This window comes from Apodemus sylvaticus, chromosome 13 (genome assembly GCF_947179515.1).
Source record: "Apodemus sylvaticus chromosome 13, mApoSyl1.1, whole genome shotgun sequence".
Classification (NCBI taxonomy): Eukaryota; Metazoa; Chordata; class Mammalia; order Rodentia; family Muridae; genus Apodemus; species Apodemus sylvaticus.
This window is the reverse complement of record NC_067484.1, coordinates 93,201,305-93,223,861: the sequence shown is the minus strand read 5'-3', so window position 1 is coordinate 93,223,861 and position 22,557 is coordinate 93,201,305. Positions and strand designations below refer to the sequence as shown.

Here is a 22,557-nt window from a genome sequence, read left to right as displayed (position 1 = left end):
GCAGCAGCAACAACAAAACAAACACCCCAGCAAATGAAGAGTCTATATCATAGCAATGTCCCAAGTAATGAGCAGGTAGGGTCCTTGCCAACCCGTGCAGGGCCCAGTCTCCTGTGTCTCTTTGGGCTGGGGCACCACACCAAGTTCTGTGTTCAGTCCTCAGAGCACAACAGAGGCTAAAGACTCGGACCCACTTGCCTCAAATGCCCCTCATACACCACTCTTGGTTAGCTGAGGATCTGCAGCCCCCACCTACCCCTTCGAGCCTCCCTGCTTTACCTGTAAGGGAACACACGATAGTCGCTTCCCTTAGAACGCATGGTTTCCGTGATGTTGCCGGCTATGAGACGGGCTTTCTTCATGGCGTCGATGTAGTCAGCGGAGGTCTTAAGTATGGTGTGGTAAGTCATGAAGTATGTGGCCCCAATGTAAGTGTCGTCCCCCACAATGTTCACAGCTGAACTGTAAGCAGCATGTCCCCTGAGGAAGGGGTGTGGGTGTCAAAGGCCACGGGCAGAAGATGAGCACTTCGAGTGGAGTCGCATGGCTCAGAGGCCACACGGATGAAGGAGGTGAGAAAGGGTGAGAACCTGGACTCAGGCCTCGGTGAATAGGCACACCAGCACACACAGCCTGGGAGAGCTAACCAGTCAAGGACAGTGAGGGGTTTGGCAGGACACTGCACAGTGGATACTCCCTTTGGCTAGTGCTTCCCAACAACTATATTCCAAAGAACTTCCATGCTTTCATGAACAAAAAAAGAAATTCCAGAATAACCTCAATATTAACAAGCAAAGAGAGTTCTAATATCTATCCTCAATTCTTAAGAGGCAGTTTGTTAGAGTTAGCCAAAGTCTCAGAACAGACGTGACACACGGAAGTGAAAGGACTGCTTAATGGAGGCTTTCCGTCTGTTCTTCCAGACAAGGTCCCTGTGTAGGCCTGGCTGTTCTGGAACGCACTCTGTAGACTAGGCTGGCCAAGTGCTGGGAATAAGGCATTTGGTACCACCATCTGGCTCAAATGTGGATTCTTACAAAAACCAAGTATACGCATGTTAGTTACATTACACTTGTGGTATTTAAGTTTCACCTGTAAAAGCTTCTAAATCAATCCTTTCATCTTTCCTAGAATGTTCTGGGCCAGACATTCTACTCCTGTCCATATGGGCAATGGGTGGTCTGACTGCCGATGATTTAGATAGTCACCCCCCTCTCAAGGCTGGGGTAGCAGGGATTAGCACCTAAGTCTTACACCGTGGCAGCCTTACCAAAGCAAAGATGCTGTCCCAGCCAGCTGGCACGGTGGGACTGTCTGGCCTCTTCTCTGCTCCATGACGTGCATGGGAATCTGCCTCCACGCACAGTCCAGGGTAAGGACGGGAAGCAAGCGTGGGAACCGAGTGCCCAGGATGATTAAACCTTCCAAAGCCTGAGGAGTTTTAATAGTGTCTCTGCCTTTACAGGAGAGGGGCAGGGCAGAGGACCCCTCCCCAAAAGCCTGCTCAATCTAGACTCTGCTTCTCAGTGCCAGTTAAAGCTGCAGTGAAAGCTTAGCCCAGAGCTCCCGGCACTTACCCTTTGCCACACTTGGGGTTGGGGTTATCAGAGAGGAACATGGGCAGGAATTTCATGAATTCTTTCCCCTGAGGCCTCTGTTTGCCTTCTGGAGTCAGAGGTCTGCAGCGGACACAGGTCGGGTCCATCACTGGCAAAAGAGGAGAGCCAATCATTAGAAAAATGGGCGGCAAGACTCAAAACGGCAGCAACAACAAACACGTATGATCTAACACTTAAGACCAAACACAAAGTTTTCTTGTATCTTCCCCTCCACCAAAAGCTTCCGCTCCGTGTGGGTTCAAGGCCCAGTAAGTGACAGACCAGGCATTCATGTTGGGCAGGCTCTACAGTGAACCTCTCTTGGACACAGGTGCCCTGGTCTGAGGATCACCCAAGAGCCCAGGGCTCACGTGGTCACGAACACAGCACTTACAGAGCAGCCGGAGAAAGGCTGCCTTCGACCAGATGCCAGCCGGCACTCTAAGAAGCAGTGTGTGCGCTCTGCACAAGTGAGAGTCCGACCGGGGACCAGGCCCTTGATGCGTCCTTGCTTGGTCAGCTCTGAGAGTCACATGTGTGACTGACAAGCACAGGACGATGACAGAGGGAAGGAGACAGCTCCAACACAGAACACGCACAAACGCAGGGAAAATGAAATGGCCAAGCGGTGCTACCATTTTTCTGAAATTAAAAAAAAAAAAAAAAGTCTAGAAAATGAGATGAAGTACCAGAAGCGTTGCAGAACTGGTGAGTGACATTGTAGAGTCTGCAGCAGGAGGACTGTGGTGAGACCCAGTCAAAGTAATCGTCAATCCAGGACGAGGGAGCGAAACCTACCCGGGTGCTAGAGAGAAGAGACACCGTGACGGGCTTGTTGGGCCTCCTGCAAACCCCAGCTCCTTCCCTCCATTTGACATTGCCGCGTGACTGACCAAACCTTCAAGATAACCCATGGCCAACGAGCCCACCCTGCTCACGTGAAACTTGTCTAACAGACTTTGTGAAATGACAACAAAAAGCAACATTCCCAAAAGAATATCTGGTTTTAGTGAGAAAATTCGGGCCTGAGTTGACCCTGGCCATAAGTTCCTCCTTCTACCTCATTCTTCCTTATTTTTTTAAATTTATATATATATATGTTCATATATATATATATGTTCATATATGAACATATATATTTACAGACACACCAGAACAGGGCATTAGATCCCTTTACAGATGGTTTTGAGTCACCATGTGGTTGCTGGAAATTGAACTTAAGGACGTCTGGAAGAGCAGTCAGTGCTCTTAACCACTAAGCCATCTCTCCAGCCCCTTCTGCCTCTTTCTGATCACCAAACCCAGGTCCTTTTGAACCTGGTCTACCGGTCTAACCCTAACACTCAGGAGGCTGAGACAGGGCCCTCTCCAGGTTCAGAGCCCACTTGGAGACCATACAGGGAGAGCATATCTCAAACTAAGCATTAATTAAAGAGAAAAAGAAGTACAAAGGACCAGACAGCCCTGATACTGACTAGGTGTCCAGCTCAGCTGCGTTAAATATCTGCTGCACCAGGGAGTCATTGTCACAGCCCATGCCGCCGCACACCATGTTCTGCCCTCTGTGGGAACTGTAGTTATAGCCTTCCTCCAGGACAAAGTACACGGGTGGGCCCGAGTGCAGGTACTGACCGAGTGACTTGAAATAGTCAATCACATACGAATCCTGAAAGGAAGACAGAGAGAAGTGTGGCTGGATGGGAGACGACAGGAACAGAGGGTGCTAGGGCCCGAGCCGCCAACCTAGATGACGCATGGCTCTCTCCTCCCAGGTCCCAGAGTGCACTTGTTGCTAAGCCCGACAGAAGGGATCTCACAGTGACCTCAGGAGACTGCAACAGGAAGAGCTGCTCTCTACCTCTAAGGCTGTATCATAGGTCACAGGCCAGCAGCCCACTCCGGCAGAGCCCTGCGGCAGATCACTGTTGCCTCTTGCATGATTTGCGTTTAGAAGGCAGTATTAACGCCTACACACATGCTCTGAAAACTATATTCAATAGCAGCTAACAAAGTTAAAGTAAAGAAAGCAGCTTACGTTTGGCATCGAGAGGGACTGATCCAATCCGATGTCCACTTTGTTCACTACCGCAATACTGAATGACAGAACACCCACAAACACGGCTATCTGGAGAAAAGCAAACCACGAGACAGTCGCTAATGTAATCATAAACTGAAGAAGAGAAATAAAATCTTACACACCAAAGACGTGACTCCATTGGTTATTTTGGGGGTAGCATTAGAGGTTGAACCCTATGCCTTGTGTAAGGCTAGGCAAGGACTCTATCACTGAACTACACTCCCAGTTCAAAGCCAGACCTTAGTACAGACCCAACTCACATAACACCCACAGGGCTTTACCATTGCCTCTTGCACACTCACGTGCACGGGTGCAAACACATGCACACAAGCCTAACTCTAATACTGAACTATAATTCTTTGTATAGATTATTACAAGTGTGTATGTGAGACACAGTATACACTAGAAGAGACTAGGTGGGAGAGACAGGGTTCCATTGGCTTTCTTTGCAACATTCTGCAAAACTACAACTATTCTAAAACAAAAACTTAGGGTTTGGGCACAAAAACAAAAATACCCAACTCAAATCCGATGTTGCCAAAACTCTTGCCAGTGTTGATTGGTGGGTTTTTTTTGTTTGTTTGTTTGTTTTTTTCGAGACAGGGTTTCTCTGTGTAGCTCTGGCTGTCCTGGAACTCACTCTGTAGACCAGGCTGGCCTCGAACTCAGAAATCCACCTGCCTCTGCCTCCCAAGTGCTGGGATTAAAGATGTGCGCCACCACTGCCTGGCTGCCAGTGTTGATTGTTAACAATTGCACTAGAGGTGCAGGAAAGATGGCTCGCAGCTGAGAGGATTGACTGCAGATACACATGCAGGTAAGACACCAATGCACGTAAAAGAAAAAAAACAAACTAAAAAATGTTTTAGGAAATTGCACTAGAAAAGGGTCCTGTTATTGTATGTATTTGCCTTTGTGCCTTTACACTATACTAACTGTGGTTGGAATTGCTTTCCCAGGCCTCTCAGAAGGTATGTGATACATCTGTGTAGAGAGAGAGAAGACAGTAACTACAGAAAAGTTCGTACCACAATTGGCCGCAGCCAGTCCTTCAGCAGAAGCGGGGCAAAGTAGTTTTTGAAGAAGCGAAACAGGCAGCTTTCGGAGGCGTGGGTACCTTGTCCGTTGTCAGGGCCTCTGACACAGCACAGGATGTCCAGACGGTTTTTCTGGGAGTACAGAGATGAAGAGAGGGTATGGAAACAATGTCCAACCTCACCTAGACTCCAGACGCAAACAGATCCTTGTCCTTCCTTACCTCTTGCCTCTTGATATCCAGCCCCAGGAGGCTCACAAAGCAGGTGATCTGAAGGAGGAAATCAATGAGGACCGCCATCCCCGCAAACAGAGAGAAGGTGTGGACAGCCGGCATCGAGGACAGCGCGCCTACAGGGAGAGGAGCGCACTGTCGAGACCCCCAGAGGACCACAGGCCTCGGGGCATGTTCCCGTGCACATACACCATTTCCTCTTCACCCACCTTACACTGAGCCATTTTAGAATCAAAAATATTTGTAATAAATTGTCAGTATTTAATAGTGGTGTAAAGTTTAAATAAAAATCTAGATTCACCATACTATTTTGGAGGAAGACCTTTGTGACGCTGGGCCAGCCACATGATCCCAAAGACAAACAGGGAGACAGGCGTCTTCTCTCGATGCCTCTCTGCAGATGGGCGTGTGCAGTCCTCGGGATGCAGCAGCATTCTGCCCCCAAGTCTGGGAAAGCCACCCTGACCTTGAGGTGCAGCAGGAGCTGCCCTTATCAACACACCTGTGCTGGCTTTCTTGGAAAAGTAAAGAGGTCTCTGCCCCTGCACCTGTGACTCTCAAAGGCACAGTAACGACCACAGGTTTCCTGTGGGCTCTACAGAACAGGAAGTGACACTGTGCCAGCATGCCCCCACCGAAAGCCTGTCACCTGAACCTGCCTACAACGGCTCGTGGAAGAGCTGGTGGCCACACGGGCACTGCAGCTGTGACCTTGGACAACGAGGACAGATTTCTGACCTCAGTCAGTCTCTACCAGGATCAAGCCGCTTTTTTCTTCCTACACTTTGGGGACAGACTGGGCAGGCGACATGTGATTCAGTGACAGCTTTGCACAAAAGAATCCCGAGGATTTTTGTTCTAGCTCATTATCGCTCCCTGTACTGAAGCACTACAAGAAGCTCTCTCTGCTCACTAATGAGCCTGTTTCCCCTGGGAGTTTGCGCTCGTGTAAAAAACAAAGGCCTCTAGAGCATCCTGCAAGCCAACTTGCGTGGCACTGCTGCGAGGGAGAACCGAGGACTCTGGCCATGCAGGTGACTCTGGAGACACTGCCAGTTCGCTAAGAGGTCCAGTGAGCAGCACTCCAAGTGTGCAGCAAGCTCTCAAAAGGGAGGGACGTGGGGCACAGTCAGATACCCAGCAGGCCCCAGAACCGTATGATTTACAATAAATTTACCAAAGAAAAATGCTGAGGTCTCAGAAAAGGATGAAAGGAACATGGTCGGGGCCACTTCCCCGAGGATCCTGCCCAGCTGCTGATCCAGTGTCTCCTCCTGAAGACGCTCATCTCTCTTAAAGAAAAAAAAATTCACTATTAAAATTTCTCAGTCACAGAGCCCATCTGGTTCCTGTCTTCTGTTAGCTGCAGCAGCTGATTAATCCTGTTAGTTGAGTTGGATCACCGACAGAGCACCAGATGAGAAACTCAGCAAATACTGAGTCATGTTATCAGACAACTGCCTGGTATACATGGGGTTGCAAAAAGATGATGGACCAATGCATGACACTTGCATGTCATCGAGTCCCCAATCAGACAAGGACTTCAGGCAACTCAGACCAAATCCTACAATGGCTGCTTTGAGCTGTGTCTCAGAGCGCGACAAATCTGTTATGTGTCTGCTGTGTGCTAGAAATCATTTCAGAACCATTAACACCTAAAGTAATTCCCCTACGTGTATTAGTTCCTACTGCACATATGTGACAGGAGTATCTAATACTAAGTTCTCAATTTGTTTCTACTTCACCAAGTAAGAGAGGGTTGAGATTCTTGGTTCCAAACGTGAAGAGCAAATCAGACCACAGAGCCACGGAGGAAAAGACCGTGGAGCTGTGTTCTCACGGGCAGTGCGGAGCAGCTGTTGACAAACCTGAGCACTCAGACACTGAGCTCCAGAGAAGATGGGGAGTTACCTGGTAGGTCTGCACGAGAATGAAGATGTTGTCCACCCCGACAGCCAGCACCAGGAATGGGATAACTTCAATGACGATGAGGGTCAGAGGCATCCCGATGTAGCTGAAGATACCCAGGGAGCAGGCCACCGAGCTCAGCACTATCAGGATCCCCGCGATGCCCAGTGAGATTTTAGAATCCACCTGACATTGGACGAAATCACAGGGCATCAGAGAGCTTTCTGTCCTCCCTGCTACACTCTAAAAAAGTGTTAAATGTACAACCCACAGTGTGAGAGAACACAGAAAAAAAAACTTGTAGGTTTTTCCTTAGCAACAAAGTTTATTCACTTACAGGTACTGGTAAAAAAAAAAATGGTTTATGTGAATTATGTGAAGTAAACCTTAGGAAGTGAAGAAAGTAGATGCAGAAAACGGAAAAGTTATATAGAGTTAACACGATGCTTACAGACAGAGCAACGCATCTGAGGTAACTTGGTGAGGAATGTCTGAGGAGAGTAAGATGTCACGGCCTGTACTGTCACATCTAACACCCTCCTCCCCGTGTGCATGTCACACTCACCAGAAGCCTGCCACAGCTCTGGATGTGACCTAGGGCAAGGGAAATGTACACAAACATCACGGCGTAGCTGACGATGACGGTGAACACGTCACTGTTACTTTCCCGGTTGAGTTCATCCTCAATGCTTCTCTCGGCAGTGAAGGAAATGGTCAGATTTGGATTCTTGTAGTTTTTCATAAAATTAATAAACCTAAGGAGTAAGCAAATTTTTAGATTTTTAAATTAAAGACAGGCTGGAGGAGTGTCTCAACACTTAGGACACAAAGGCCATCCTGCTTGACCTCAGCCCAGGAGCCCAGGCAGGACGCTCTGAGCGTAGGAAATCAGCCAGGCTGACTGCCCCACCCTTAATGGTGGTGCTGGGGATCGAACACAGGGCCCTGGACACTGAAGGCAAGCTCTCGACCCTAAGCCTAATGTAACCCAGCCCTGAAATTGTCTACAGTTTAGAACATGTTTAAAACCGGTTCGTGTTCTGTTCTGCTTTGTTTTCAGAGAGACATGTCTCACTATGTGCCCAAGCTGGTCTAGAATTTCTGAGCTAAAGTGATCCTTCAGCCTCAGCCTCCAGAGTCCTAGGATTGCTGGCGTGCACTACCGTGTCAGACTTAAATAACTTAAATGAACACGTGTGAATGAATATATGTACATGGAGCAAAATTTTAAAAGTGGATGTATAAGCTGAACAAATCTGTCAGATCAGGCCTGATTTCTTTACAGGAAATGATCAGCCACTTCTCAAACCCACATACAATTAGGGCCCCAAGCATCCATAACAGTCCTGGGATGAACAAAGTACAATTATATTTCCTAATTCCAAATTATCACAGTAAGCCAGAAAGTGTGACAACTAGCACAAGGGCAGACAGAAATGCTCAGAAGAATTACAGACACATTTCTCTGAGGGACTGACTTCTGCTAAGTACACTATGAGCGCTCAGTAATTCAGGGAAAAATCTTTTCAGCAAGCGGTTAAAGGCAGTAGATAGATGGCTGTATGCAAAGAATGAACCTGGACACTTACCTCACACCACAGACAAAAATGAACGGCCTGCAGCATTAAAGGCTGGCACGACCTGGTCTCAGAAACCCAAGGGCTGATAGACAGCTCCGCAGCAGGGTGTCTGCCTAGCATGCTGGGCCTGGGCTTGAAAGGTTTAAATGCACCAAAGGCCAAAATGGAGGCCTTAAAAATTATAAAATCCTCAAAATAAAGCACAAGACTAAACCTCCTATCATTGTGTCAAGCCACAGACCCACCAAACACACAGGCAACAGAAGAACGGAAAACTGAACTTCAACATGAAAAACTTCTGTGCTCCGAAAGCTCAAAGGGGCACCATAGAAACAGGAAAAAAATCTTGACATAATGTATCTGATAATGGGTTTCTATTTAGAATATGTAACAAAATTTTATAACTCTAAATAGAAGGAGCACAAATTATCTAATTAAAATGGGCAAAGGATATGGAGAATAAGCTCACAAAAAGATGCTTAAAAATTTTAATAGCACGCAAGCACAGACTGGTGCTACCACACGGTGGGAAATCGTCCGTCGGGGTCAAATGGTTAAAGCAATTATTCTAAGGTCCAGGGATTCTACGCCTACAGATACATGTCTCCAAAGGAAATGAAAACACAACTGGTAAAAACATGCATACACAGATGCACAGAGCTGTTCTTTATAATAGCCAAATGACAGATGCAACCCAACTATATGTGGGTGACAAATGCACAGACAAATGAGGCAGAGTTGTGTGCACTGGAGTATTTGGTCAAAATGAGAAACACGGTACTAGGGTGTCACAGCAGAAAGAGCCAGACACCAGACGCCACATACAAAGCCATATTCATATAACATTCCCAGCATAAACATCCATGAGGACAAAAAGATCTGCGGTCGCCTAATGCTGTGGGTGAGAGGCTGAGAGGGTGTACAGGGCAGCTAAAGGGAACAGCATTATCCTAACGTAATCAAAACATTCTACTGGCCGAAGCCTTAAGTGGGACACTCACAATGAGTGGACTATACGCTTCGCCAATACTTTATTCCTGGGTGCCCATTAAAACCACCCGCTTCTAGGCAATCTGTTCAAGGACTTCGCAGCGCAGCTCCTACCAAGTGAAAAGGCTCCTGTGACCTTGCGCTGCTGCAGTGCGGACAGAGGTCCAAGCGCACGCACTGCCCACCCCCAGCCCCACGGTGACTCACTCTTTCTCCCAGGCCCAGGCTCTCTGGAGCTTCTCCGTATCGTTATGGTAATTAGTGACAGGGAAGGTAATCACAAGTGCGGTGGCATTATTGTAGTTCTGATCTAGAAAGCAAAACATGACATTGAAAAGCCAAGTTTAGAAACGCAAAGTCAGATAAACACGAGTCACAGTGATACCCCATAGCTGACTCTGATTTCCTAACTCAGGAATGGCTGGCACAGAACTGGTCTGTGCTACCTTGGCTAGTAAATGCACAAAGAACTCTGATATCTGTTATTCAGGAAGAGTAACCTTTCCGCTTTAATAAGCATAAGCAACAATTCTTGTTTAATTTCTTCTTTTACATATTTTGGTTAATTTCACATGATGGTTTAAACATATATTTCCATCCACGCATATAAGGCATTTGATAACAAGTATCCCTGTTGATCTCCCCTGCCGCCTACCCCAGCCCATGCTGATGCCATCCTCTTCTGGTCCCTCTGTATCTCAGACAGGGTCTCTCTATAGCCCTGGCTGTCCTGGCTGGCTTCAAACTCACAAAGATCCACCTGCCTCTGCCTTCCTGTGCTGGGATTGGAGGTGTGTGCCACCACGCCTGGACGACGAGCATTGCAAAATTTCAAATTTTCATTCTGTTCTTAGTTCTCGTCAAGATGTAAGCAGCCAGCTGTGGATGCTTCTGCAGCACACCAGGCAAACACGTGTGTCTTCTCCCTTTGCCCCTTTCACAGAGGAACATCCGCTCTACCATGGTATTTTATACCATCTTATACCGTTTTACTGTGCACCCTGAAACCTACTGTGTCACACACCTCAGAACTATGGAGACTAAGGAAGGTAAAGTTGTACCTAGCCTGGGTCACCCCGCCAAGTTCTAGGCCACCCTCAGCTACAGAGCAACGTTCTGTCTCCAAACACAAACTCAAACTAGAAACTCTGTGTCTTACGAGATCGCTCCATTTCCATCCATAAAGACCCAGCATGCACGCTTATTCCTTTCCACAGAACAATATAGTCCAAGATAATTTAACCAAGTCCCCGTTGCTGGAGATCTTCGCAAGTTTTAAAAATTACAAACTAAATTACTGCAAAGGCTCTACAAAATTTTAATATAGAGTTCATATCTGTAGAATCAATTTTTACTTGTCATCTTTGAGTCAAAACTATGGACATAACTAATTTTTTGATAAGTTCTGTCAAAATTCCCTCCAAAGTTTTGATCCTGTATTTAACAAAACAGTAACCTTGGGCCAGGTTTTATCTCATGAGCTGTAGATACACTAAGCAGCCATTCCTGCCTGGGCCTCCCAGTCTAGCCAGAACTTGCCATGTTTTCTCAATATCTGGCCTATGCCAGTTCTGTACAAAGTGAGATGCACTTCACGAAAAGAGGTGAACATGAGTATTTCTTTATATAATTAGAGGCATTTGTGGGGCTGCAGAGATGGCTTGGCAGGTGAGACACACTTGCTATGCAAACACAAAGACCTGAGTTTGGACCTCAGAACCCCCTAAGAAGGTGGGAGTAGGTCACTCATCCCGCCTATTACCCCAGCATTGCGTGGGGAGGTGGAGGATCTCTGGGGCTTCCTAGCCACCAGTGTGGCGCCAGCTTCAGTGAGAGACCCTGTCTCACAGGAATAAAGGAGGCAGTAATGGAGCAGGACACCTGAGGTCCTCCTCTGGCCTCTATACACACAAACAGGCACCCTGTCCTCAGCCCACCATGTGAGCGTCACACCCACACCTGCACACACTGCACCTATATTGCTTCTTTCAAGTATTTTAAAACTTGATCCCCTTCCTCGCCATACAGTTCTTTTTATTAATAGCGAATGTTCTCTATTATGAGTAGTAATAGGTTTATGTGTGCAGTGTCTTATATTTCAGGTTTTTTTTTTTTTTAAAGAATTATTTATTTTATATATGTGAGTACACTGTAGCTGTTTTCAGACACACCAGAAGAGGGCATCCAATCCCATCAAAGATGGTTGTGAGCTATCATGTGGTTGCTGGGATTTGAACTCAGGACCTCTGAAAGCGCAGTCAGTGCTCGTAACTGCTGAGTCAGCTCTCTAGGCCCTATGCCCTTTACTTTTTATTTTTTTCAAAGGCAAGCAAACAAGCTTTATCGAGAAACAAGAGCTCCTTATAGCCAGAAGGGTACTAAAAATGAATTTTCCTCTTGCCTTCAAACATTCAATCTTTCCTTTGGTAGTTTTTTGTGTTATCCTTATTGTCTATGAATGCATATTCCATCTTAAAAATTATTTTTAAAAAATCTCTGGTTTCTTCTAATTCTTTAATAGTGTCGTTTTTCCACACACCCATCTTTGATTTCCTGGAGTTTATTCTGATGGAAGGAATAAAAGCCCAGACCCACTTTCCAGGTAGGAAGGCCAGGTACTGACACCATCCTCCCCCCCCCTCCACCCCCTTTAAGAAAGGGCTCCCTGCTGGGCTGTGGTGGTGTAGCATTTGGGAGGCAGAGGCAGGCTGATTTCTGAGTTCAAGGCCAGCCTGGTCTACAGAGTGAGTTCCAGGACAGCTAGGGCTACACAGAGAAACCCTGTCTCGAAAAACAAAAACAAAACAATACAAAACAAAGCAGGGCTCCCTTCACACAAACAGGGTCTCTCTCTGTAGCCCCAGCTAATCTAAAACTCGCTCTGTGGACCAGGCTGGCCTAGAACTCAGAGATCCACCTGCCTCTGCTTCTGCCTCTGCCTCCCAAGGCGTGAGCCACCACTACCCAGCAAAAAAGAGCTTTTTATGACACAGAGCTTTTTTATAAGGCAGAATACAGCTCAAATACAGATCCCAACTTCTCCCCTGCCAGGGAGCAAGGGAACAAAAGCTACCTGGCCCCTTTAGCAGCGGGAGAAAACCTGTTTGGCTGGCAGCAACTGCAGATGCTGGAGGTCTCATAAGCGTTACCTAGCAAGATCTGTGTTCGAAGCTGCTGCAGGAAGCAGCGAGTGAGGAACAGCAGCCCTTCCGCGGCCTGCACGCGTTCACTGTCCCGACTGGTTTGTGTTTGTTTTCGCGGTCTGGTCTCACTATGTGGCCTAGGCCAACAGCAAACCCATGTTCCTCCAGCTTACACCTCCTGAACACTGAGAGTTTATTAGGTATGCATCTCCACACCTGGCTCACTTGTTTTAAATCCAGGATAAAATTCAAAGCCAAAGCCAAAGGAGATACCGTGGGGACTCAGTAGATGGGGAAATAAGACTGAATTTAGTAATAAGCACCCTTGCTGGCTGAGGACAGAACCAGGACAGCGTTGTGGACCAGGAACTTCTTACCATCGTAGCCACCCAGCACAAGCCATGGGAACACTGGTCCTCCGAATGTACCCAGGCAAGGCCCGTGGAGCAAACTCGTGTCATTCAAGGAGGCGGGAGCCCTGCCAAAAGTTCAGAGAAACATCATTAGAACCTCCAAGTCACCACACCAACCTAAACACTCGGATGGCATAGCTGCACTCTGAGTACTCTGGTTCCCTAGTGAATAACACAGCTGTCACACACCCCAGGAAATCAAGTCACTGGGCACCAGTCAGGAGTAGCTATCACCCCAGTGAGGCCTGCGACACATGGTGCTCACTGTATAGAGACAGGGATAAAGGGTGCAGGGGCAGCCGGCCACTGTGTGACCTGCCTGGCTCTCTAAGGAAGAACTAGGTGAAGGAGGCTGCACATGGCAGACGCTCGGTTTTGGTTTTTGGTTTTTTGAGACAGGGTTTCTCTGTGTAGCCCTGGCTGTCCTGGAACTCACTCTGTAGACCAGGCTGGCTTTGAACTCAGAAATCCACCTGCCTCTGCCTCCCAAGTGCTGGGACTAAAGGCGTGCGCCACCACTGCCTGGCACACAACAGACTCTAAAACTGTGGGTTGTGAGTCCACATGGGGCCAAATCAATGTGGGGCTTACAAAAAACCCCAACTGTCAACAATAAAAGGTTTTGAATTTTCAACAACCAAAGTTATTAAAAAAAAAACAACCCAAAAGCATAAAAGAGCCCAAGGTGTTTGTGGTCGTGTTCCTTCACATCTCGATGTGTGACTTCAATGAAGCCTGGGTTCTGGATAGGTATGTACTTTGCACAGCAGACAGACCAACAGACGCAGCCTGACCCGAGACCTCTGCACGTTACAGGCTGCAGTGTTTTACTGTGCACACAGTTTTTTGCTCTTCTAAGGAAAACAGAACCTTTGAGTATTTCTGTCCGGATCACTCCCCACCATGTATCAAATCGTAATAGTGTATACTTGGATTATATTGTGCTAGAATGGTTTGATTTTCAAAACTAATGCTTGAAAAGTTTCTCAAAATTTGTTAAAGGAACCATGGCTTGGGATGAAATCTGAATTTCCAACAATTTCTAATTGCCCCAAACTTCTGTCCTTTTATACTGTGTATTTATGAGACTAAATGCTCTGACTATTGTTTATTGCAAAATCAAAATACTGACGAACTCTGAAAGGCTTGGAATATGTTCTGTGTTCTGTTGTGGCCAATGTCCACCCAAGATTTCATTCTTGATGTGAAAGCACATAAGTATACCCACCTCGCTGGCATCTTTAATGATGCTTCTAAGTATACCAAAAAGGGAGGCCACATGCACTGAAACTAATTAACCACAATGAGAAGGCTCTGTTTGAAGAACAAGAATCACCACAATGGGCTCCTGACTCTCAGGAGGAAGGGTGGATGGCCTGCTGTTCCTGTTAAGCCGCTGATGTTCCTGTTAAGGCCGAGAGGTACGTTGTACAAACACACACATGGAGAGAGCTCCTCCCCAGGGCCTCTGCGTTTGCTACTCATGCTGCCGGGACACGGTCCTGGGATAGCCACAGGCTTCCTCCTTCCCTTCCCCTGTACGCTGTCTGTGCTAAAGCAGCACAAACCCGAGCCTTTTCCGCTCAGCCTTAGTGTCCTTGCAGCCCGTCTCCACCTGGTGTGACAGGTGTCACACAGCACAGCACGACATACAGCCATATACTACGCAACCACTTCTCTCAATGGCAGATGAGATACAGGAGAAGGTCGCCTGGGGTAATATTGCTTAATGTGATCCTAGGGTAAATACACATTATGATGTTTGTACTAAATTAACAATGATGTTTTCAGAGTGTGCTCCTACTGTGAAGTAACATACGGTCTATTTTCTATTTATTTACTATTGGTCTCCCTCTATTAGGACGTGAGTTTCTTGATGCACGACTGGCTCCGTCTACGGGTCTGCAGTGTATGAAGAGAGCAGGCAACCGCTCCCAGATGCCGAGAGGGCATATGAATGGCTGCACCACTTACCGTACACAGTACAGAAAGTGCGTGTGGTAATCGGCATAGACAAAGAAGTCATCGCCTACTTGGTTGTCTAGCACCGCGTGGCTGTTCTGGAAGTAATTTAATACACTCAAGATGGTGCAGTTCCTGTTGTATGGAGAAAGAGGGGCCACACAGATGTCCTGAAGTGTCACGGTTTCATTGTTGTAAGATGCGGTAATACTTTCAATGGCGGTCTGTAAGTCCAGAACCTGAAAGATTTGGAAAGTAAGCAAACCCAGAAAAATGGCAGGTTTCTTCAGCTCTGCACCAACCAGCACTGCCCCGAGAACTCAGATGATAGAGACATTCTGAGGATATATGTCCTAGGATTGGGGAAGATTATTCAACATCATAGTGAGAGCCAAAGGGATTTTAACAGAAAATTGGGATGAAGAACTCTGGTTTGCAGTGTCTGGGAAGGAGTCATCATTACCATGACAGATATCAACAAGAGACACAAAATCACCCTATTCCAGTGTCCACCAACAAGGTCCAGTTTTGAAACAAATCTCTGGTCTTCTTGACTTTGTCCCTTGCCAAAAAAAATACTGCTCCCTGCCTTGCTCTGCCCTGTGACCGTGTGTGTGTGTGTGTGTGTGTGTGTGTGTGTCTGTGTGTGTGTGTGTGTGTGTATGCGTGTGTGTGCATATATTCTGATAGAGAATATTGTCTGGGAAGAATACTTTAATTGAAAAATCGCCTCAGTCAGACTGGCCTGGGCATACGGACAGGGGACAGTCTTTAATTGTTAATAACACAGCATGGCTCGGGCCCCTGTGGGCAGCACCATTCCCTAGGCAGGCCTCAACTTTATAGTAAGGAAGCTAGCTGAGTGTAAGTCCGCCTGACAACTACCAAGTGCTGCCCTCCACGGTTCCTGCTGCACTCATCTGGCTGTGACGTGAGGGGCAATGCTGTGTGAAACAGCAAACAGGATGCCTTCAAGGCCCTGCCTTGCATTCCTGCCTGACTTTCCTTAGTGACGAAGTGGGTGTCCCAAAACTCTAAGCCACAAAAGGTTTTCTTCCCCTACATGGCTTTGGGTAGGGTTGGTTATCACAACAGAAACAAATAGGACCAATACCCCATTTCCTTGGAACAATGACCGGAAATGGCCGCTTACCTGGTGCAGAATCTCTTTGTTCAGTGGAGGCCCGAAGGGCACATCAGCACCTGATGGGTACGGCTCGTAGATGTGGACACTGGTGTTGGGGGCCTGGATAATAAGCTGTTCCGTGCGAAAGAATGGCCCAAAGTGCTTGTCAAAGTACTCCTTTTCCATGCGGGCCTGACTGTGAGGGGCTGACCAGAGCTCCACAGGATTGGTGGTGACCCGGACAAACACCAGGCCAGAAGAGCACGCAGCGATGAAGACCAGAGAGAAGAAAATGATGCAGGCAGGGTTCCGGACACAGAAGGCCCCCCACTTGGTGAACATGAGCCTTAGGCAGTCATCGAATGCTGCGCCCAGTGGGTCACAGCATGAGGCCTCCCCTGGAGGAGAGGAGAGGAGAGGGGAGGGGAGGGCAGGGGAGGGGAGGGGAGAGGAGGTTACTAGCCACTCCCAAATGTGGATGGACAGGAAAGTGGGAACTGCTAGCTGGAATCCAGTCCTATGACTGCCATGCTCGAAGGCCCCACAGCCTCTGCCTACCTCACTCTCCTTGGCTGCTCAGGATAGACCCTCTGGTGACTTCCTTCCACTCAACTCTGCCCCCCCAGAGCCTCTGTGATTCTCCCCCATCAGTCCATAATTATGTCATTGCTATTATCTTAGTTCTGAGGTACCACACTGATGCCCAGTCACTGCCAGAAGGCAAGCGTTAGGTCTGCTTTCACTGTGGCTGTGTCCTCAGCACACGCACTGCCTCACACAGGCTCTCAGGCCAACATAATCGATCCCCTGACCTATGCAAACATGCCTACCTTTGTCACTGCTATTCACAGAAAAGGCGATGTTGCTGTCAATAGGAGTGTACTCAGACACAAAGTACCGCCTCCTGAAACAGAAGCACAGAGGTGGTGTCAGCAGACTCAGGGCTACAGTGCACCTCACTTCCTTGCTCTGTCCCCTGTCGCCAGCTCTCCCTGCCTGGGCTCACTGGCCTCGGGAAGATCTAGGAAGGCATTAAGATGACAAAGCATTGACAGGTGACTTCATGTTGGAATGCACAGGAATCACTTTTGGATCCTTGGAAAATTTACTTCCAATAGCAATGAGCAACCCCGTGCCCAGACTGGGCCCCTGATGCTGCTAACAAAAGGACCAGAAACAGCTTGAGCCAAAAGATCCCAGGCCTAGGGCAGAGGACCTGGGTGGGAGCACACCCAGAGAGCACAGGAGCTGATGGGAAGGAGCTCCAATGCCCAGGTATGGAGTACAGCCCACAGAACGAATAAATGTAAAAGGCACATTGAGTGAGTAGAGGAAGGGTCCCATTAGTAAATGACGAAGGAGACAGACAGAGAGAAGTGGGGAGGAAGAGGGAGGGAGGGAGGGGAGGAGACAGGGCAGGAGGGCGCCCCAGGGTAAACAGCACAGACTAAAGGACCCAGCAGTGGAGAGCAGGGGTGAACCTGAGGAGAAACAGTATTAGCAGCCAAAATGAAGGGCAACTGATCAAAACTGGCCTTTGTGCACACGTATGTACACACATGTGCACTTGAATGTACACACATGAACAAATACAAATATATATTGTCTTAAAACAGGATACGAACATAGGACTGCAGTGTCGCATGTAACTAGATTTTGTTCAGATGTGGTTTACACAGACTGCCTGGGTTACTGCACATACCTTAAATCACACACCATTTTGAATAAGTCAGTATAATTTACTTCAAATGGTTAAATATGTAAACAAAACCTGATTCACTAGCTGCAGGGCACAGCCATCCAGGGGATGGTGCCCATACAGATATTTACTTCCTATCTGGATTAGCTAAGGTCACTTGGGAGCTAAAGGTGGCATGTGGGCAATTTTGCTCTTCTCGTCTTGAAGGAAACCAACCAACCAACCGGCTTACCTGTGGCACCACACTGCCAATAGTCCTCCAAAAAACACAAACAGAAACGCCAGGTAGGTGAACCACATGATGACATACATGGCATCCAAGCCCAAGAGCCTCCAGGGCACAGGAGGTGGTGGGGGCTGGGGTTTGGGGCCACAGACAGCGGAGCAGTCCTGGCAGCTACATGGCCCTGTGACCTCATCTAGAGACTCGTTGCAGCCTTTGGTGGCATTTCTCATGGGCTCCATCCCATGGACCGAAACATCTACGAGAAGGAATTATGCCGAATTAGGACCTCATGAGAACACATTCCGGGTTTTGTATCTGCTTACATTTAAACCCAAAGGCAAGCACACAAGGGTACAGTGCACCCCTCAGCTGGACACCAGGGACACAGGGCTGCTGTGTAACCATGCACTATACGTTGTTGCTCTGTCTCTTAGGGTTCTGGGGGAGTGAGGTGGGTACCGACGATGGTGTATGCAGGCCAAGCTGACATATGACATATGTAGCTGAGTATAACTGAGCTTCCGGCTCTTCCCTGTATCTCCTGAGCGCAGGTGTGTGTGCATCTGGTTTTGGGCAGAGCACGCCTAGGCAAGCACCCTCAGCTAAGTTCCCCATCCCTAATCTGTTGTGATATCAACAACTCTGGGTACAGCGTGTGCCCTGATCTTTCACCAACCACATAAGGTGGATCCTCAAAGCATCTGGCTTCCAGTCCAAACACCTGGTCTAATACCACAGTAGATACAGCTCAGCTTTTAGAACACACACACACACACACACACACACACACACACACGCACACGCACACGCACACGCACACACACACACACAGTGTTTTAGTAACATTATCAATCCCTAAGAGCAATTCCTTTCTCACCCAGCCCACCCAAGTTAAACCAGGTAGGACATGTCCGACTTCTCTCTCTGAATTTATTATGTTTCTATAGCTGATTATGATTTGGCAAATTTGAGAGCTTCCATCCCTACCTGAAAATATGGGAATGATGGTGAATGGCGCCTGTCCGTTGTCTTTATTGAACATGTACTGGATCCAGTTGGTGGCGTTGCAGGCACGGGCATCCCTTCCACACAAGAGTCCTAAGGCCTTCTCGTTACTGGACGGCGCCTCCACATCGCGGCAGGCATTGTACATCGCTAGAAGAGGAATCCCAAGGGAAAGACGGACATGTTACACTTGCTTGAACTCACTTCGATCTAGCTGAAGGCCTCTGTGCTGGCGCACAGGAGCCAGCAGGTTAGAACCTGCCTCACTGCAAGACGGAGGGAAGGAGAACAGCAAAGGGAACAGCGCATTATAGAGTCACTCAGTAAGAGTCAGGAGAAGAAGCTCATTCTGGCAGCTCTGCACAGAGAGACCACAGCGGGAGGAGTAAGGACCTAAAGGCATCCATCACACGTGAATCAACTTACTTAGTACAGATTTCCTGGGATCATTTCCCCTAACCTCCCAGGAGATAGCTGACCGGTCACCGCCTTACGCCATCCTAGACAGACAGGCTAGCCAGTGTGACAGGGATTGGAACAGATTCACTTGGCCTCTTCCCTGGCTGGAACGGACATTTTCCTGTGTGTAAGCCCTGATGTGTTCTGTTTGGAGCCCTCGATCCTCCTGCCTCAGTCCCCAGAATATGAGGACTACATGAGCCACATGTTTTCCTGTTTCCAGATGTATGCACACCCGTGGAGCTTAGTAGGTTTCTGAAGTAAGGATGCAAATGGGAACAAAGTATATATTGCTATATATGTGAGAACAAGAAATTACCACAAAGTGCCTCATTATTGTATATGATGTCTTAAAGCAACACAAGCAGAAAAGCTAAACCAAGAGCATATCTTTAAAATCACAAAATCACAAAACAACTCTGAGCAAGGCTTGTGGGTGCATGCCTTTGATTCTAGCATGTGGAAGGCAGAGACGGGAGGATCAGGAGATAAGGCTAACCTTTGTGATATTCCGAGTTTGGAGCCAATTCTGAGACTGTCTCAAAAACAACAAAACCCACAACCCCATACGAAAACCCCCAAATAAACAAAAGCAAACTTTACCAAGCACCAGAAATGTGATTACATATCTCATATCACACCCACTTGAGGTTGCTGATGGACCATGTGACATGTCTACTCTCACAAGAAGCCACCAAACTGTTTACCCTCTATTGACAATTCTCTCAGGATGGGTGCCCCCCCCCACTTTGCTCACCCTCCCCAGTGTCTCCTGCAGTTACTTTGATTTGAACATCCCCAGTGATATTCGTCTTTGTGCATTTTTTCATACATTCTTTGGTGAAGTGTCTGTTCAAACTTCTTGGCCATTTCTGAACTCAACTGTTTCCTTTTGTAAGTTTTGGCAGTTCTCTGTGTGCTCAGGTAACCGCTCATAACCAGACCAGCCAGTGTAAACATCCCCCTAGTCCTTGCCCTGGAGTCCTTCTCCAGCTATTGGCACCCTTTTACAATGACCTCAGCAGGGTCTCCCTGCCCACTCAGACTCATGATTTCTCTGAGTGTGGGGTCTTCTTTGAACACACATGTACATGTACAGGGCCTCCTGTTCACAAGTGTTCGCAGTTTGTGTGTCAGGGGTTGTATAGATATGCACCTCACCCTTACACACACACATTCATGGTTCCTGTAGGGGGCTCCCTGTCCACATGTGCTCATGGTTTCTGGGTCTCTCTGCTCACACACGCTCAGCGTCTGTAAGGAGATACTGAAACTCTGAGGTAATGGCATATCTATCATCAGCTTCCCCAGGTATTGCAAAATTGTTTTTCAAATGGTTTCAAACATTTACAGCAGCCATGACAGCAGGACAGCCTGTTTACAACTCCCTATTGCTTCATGTCCTTACAAAGAGCTGGAACTGACAAACTTACTCCGTGCCAATCTGACATGGCACGAGGAGAGATGCACTGGAGTGTCTGTATTTCATGGGTTGTTCTGGATTCTAACTGATTTTGGTTTCTGCCTTTATTTTCTTGTCAAGAAATAGTTTCTTACCTTAAAGTCATAAAAAAAGAAAAAGAAACGAAACAAAACCCTATGCTTATTTGTATAAATTTTCAACTATTTTTAATCTGTACAACTTTTAATATATGTCTTAGTCAGGGTTTCTATTCCTGCACAAACATGACCAAGAAGCAAGTTGGGGAGGAAAGGGTTTATTCAGCTTACACTTCCACACTGCTGTTCATCACTAAAGGAAGTCAGGACTGGAACTCAAGCAGGTCAGGAAGCAGGAGCTGATGCAGAGGCCATGGAGGGATGTTTCTTACTGGCTTGCTTCCCCTGGCTTGCTCAGCTTGCTCTCTTATAGAACCCAAGAATATCTGCCCAAAGATGGCACCACCCACAAGGCGCCCTCCCCCCTTGATCACTAACTGCGAAAATGTCCCACAGCTGGATCTCATGGAGGCATTTCCCCAACTAAACCTCCTTTCTCTGTGATAACTCCAGCCTGTGTCAAGTTGACACACAAAACCAGCCAGGACAATATACATACTAAAATATAGATGACTATATTTTAAACAGTGTAACCCATTGATTTTTACTGCCCCATTGATCCGCCCCTCCTCCCCCATTCTCTCAAGGTTTTGTAATGATACAGCTGTGTGGAGCTGTATCCATACACACATGGTTGTCTCTGGCCGGGACATCTCTCCTTAGGCTGCCATATCACATCTTCTGGAAGATTCTGTCATTTGTGTCACTTTGTGAATGGGATTTATTTTCAGTGAAGAGATTTAAACATTGTGTTTGTTTTTTGCTGTTCTGAGATACAATCATACACTTCAGGTTGACCTCCATTTCATGATCCTCTTACCCCAGACACTAAAAGTAAAGGTGTGAGTGACCACATCCAGCTGTGTTATTTTTTCAAATTGGTCTTTTGTTGGGGGTTGGTCTGGTGCTGCTGTGTATTCTACTGGACCCCAAGATCTGGTTGCAGTCTAGAGGATGTTTTCATGCACACAAAATGATGCTCTGTAAACTATGCTCACTTCTGGTCTCTCATTGGTTGAATCAAAGTGGCTGGTGGCCAGTTACCGGGGAGAACAGAGGTAGGCGGGGCTTCTGTTCCTGGCCTGAGGATTGCAGGTAGGATCCACAAGGGGGAGGAGAAAGCGGATGGCAGAGAGCAAGAGGTCATGGTTAGAGGGGGCATGGCCTAGAGAGAGAAGTGTATCCCAGGACAGACTGATGGAGCAAAAATAGCCCAGGTGAGACTCCGTCAGGAAGTAACGTGGGAGTGCAGCTGGGAAATAGCCAGTCTAACATAGAAAAATAGTTTAGGGGCAATTGCCCAGAAAAGTGCTAAAGCTGATTAAATAAATCCATTATTATTGACTTTATTATTGGGGGGCTGGATGGTCATAATAAGAACTATTATATTCAACTATTTAATAGTTATTAAATATCCTACAATAACAGTCGTTATAATGAACAACTTTCTGATCTTATGACCCTAGTGTGTTTAAGCATTATTTATTAAATCCACAAAGCAAGCTTTCTTTTTATATTCTCCTCTTCCCTCGTCTGTCCCA

The 22,557-nt window shown here is 47.3% G+C and overlaps 1 protein-coding gene across 2 annotated transcripts in view; it reads right to left on the bottom strand.

Moving 5' to 3' along the window:
* Npc1 (NPC intracellular cholesterol transporter 1) overlaps positions 1-22,557 on the bottom strand; it is a 47,878-nt gene that overhangs the window by 4,713 nt on the left and 20,608 nt on the right. For both annotated transcript variants that reach the window (XM_052155972.1, XM_052155973.1), the window contains exons 5-21: positions 18,980-19,147; positions 17,999-18,248; positions 16,898-16,971; positions 16,095-16,465; positions 14,954-15,180; positions 12,944-13,044; positions 9,631-9,733; positions 7,419-7,608; positions 6,857-7,039; positions 6,123-6,237; positions 4,934-5,061; positions 4,704-4,844; positions 3,634-3,723; positions 3,074-3,264; positions 2,288-2,403; positions 1,578-1,707; positions 280-480 (exon numbers count right to left, since the gene is read on the bottom strand). In XM_052155972.1, coding sequence (XP_052011932.1) covers positions 280-480; positions 1,578-1,707; positions 2,288-2,403; positions 3,074-3,264; positions 3,634-3,723; positions 4,704-4,844; positions 4,934-5,061; positions 6,123-6,237; positions 6,857-7,039; positions 7,419-7,608; positions 9,631-9,733; positions 12,944-13,044; positions 14,954-15,180; positions 16,095-16,465; positions 16,898-16,971; positions 17,999-18,248; positions 18,980-19,147 — 2,779 coding nt within the window. The remainder of the gene's footprint in view (positions 1-279; positions 481-1,577; positions 1,708-2,287; positions 2,404-3,073; positions 3,265-3,633; positions 3,724-4,703; positions 4,845-4,933; positions 5,062-6,122; positions 6,238-6,856; positions 7,040-7,418; positions 7,609-9,630; positions 9,734-12,943; positions 13,045-14,953; positions 15,181-16,094; positions 16,466-16,897; positions 16,972-17,998; positions 18,249-18,979; positions 19,148-22,557) is intronic.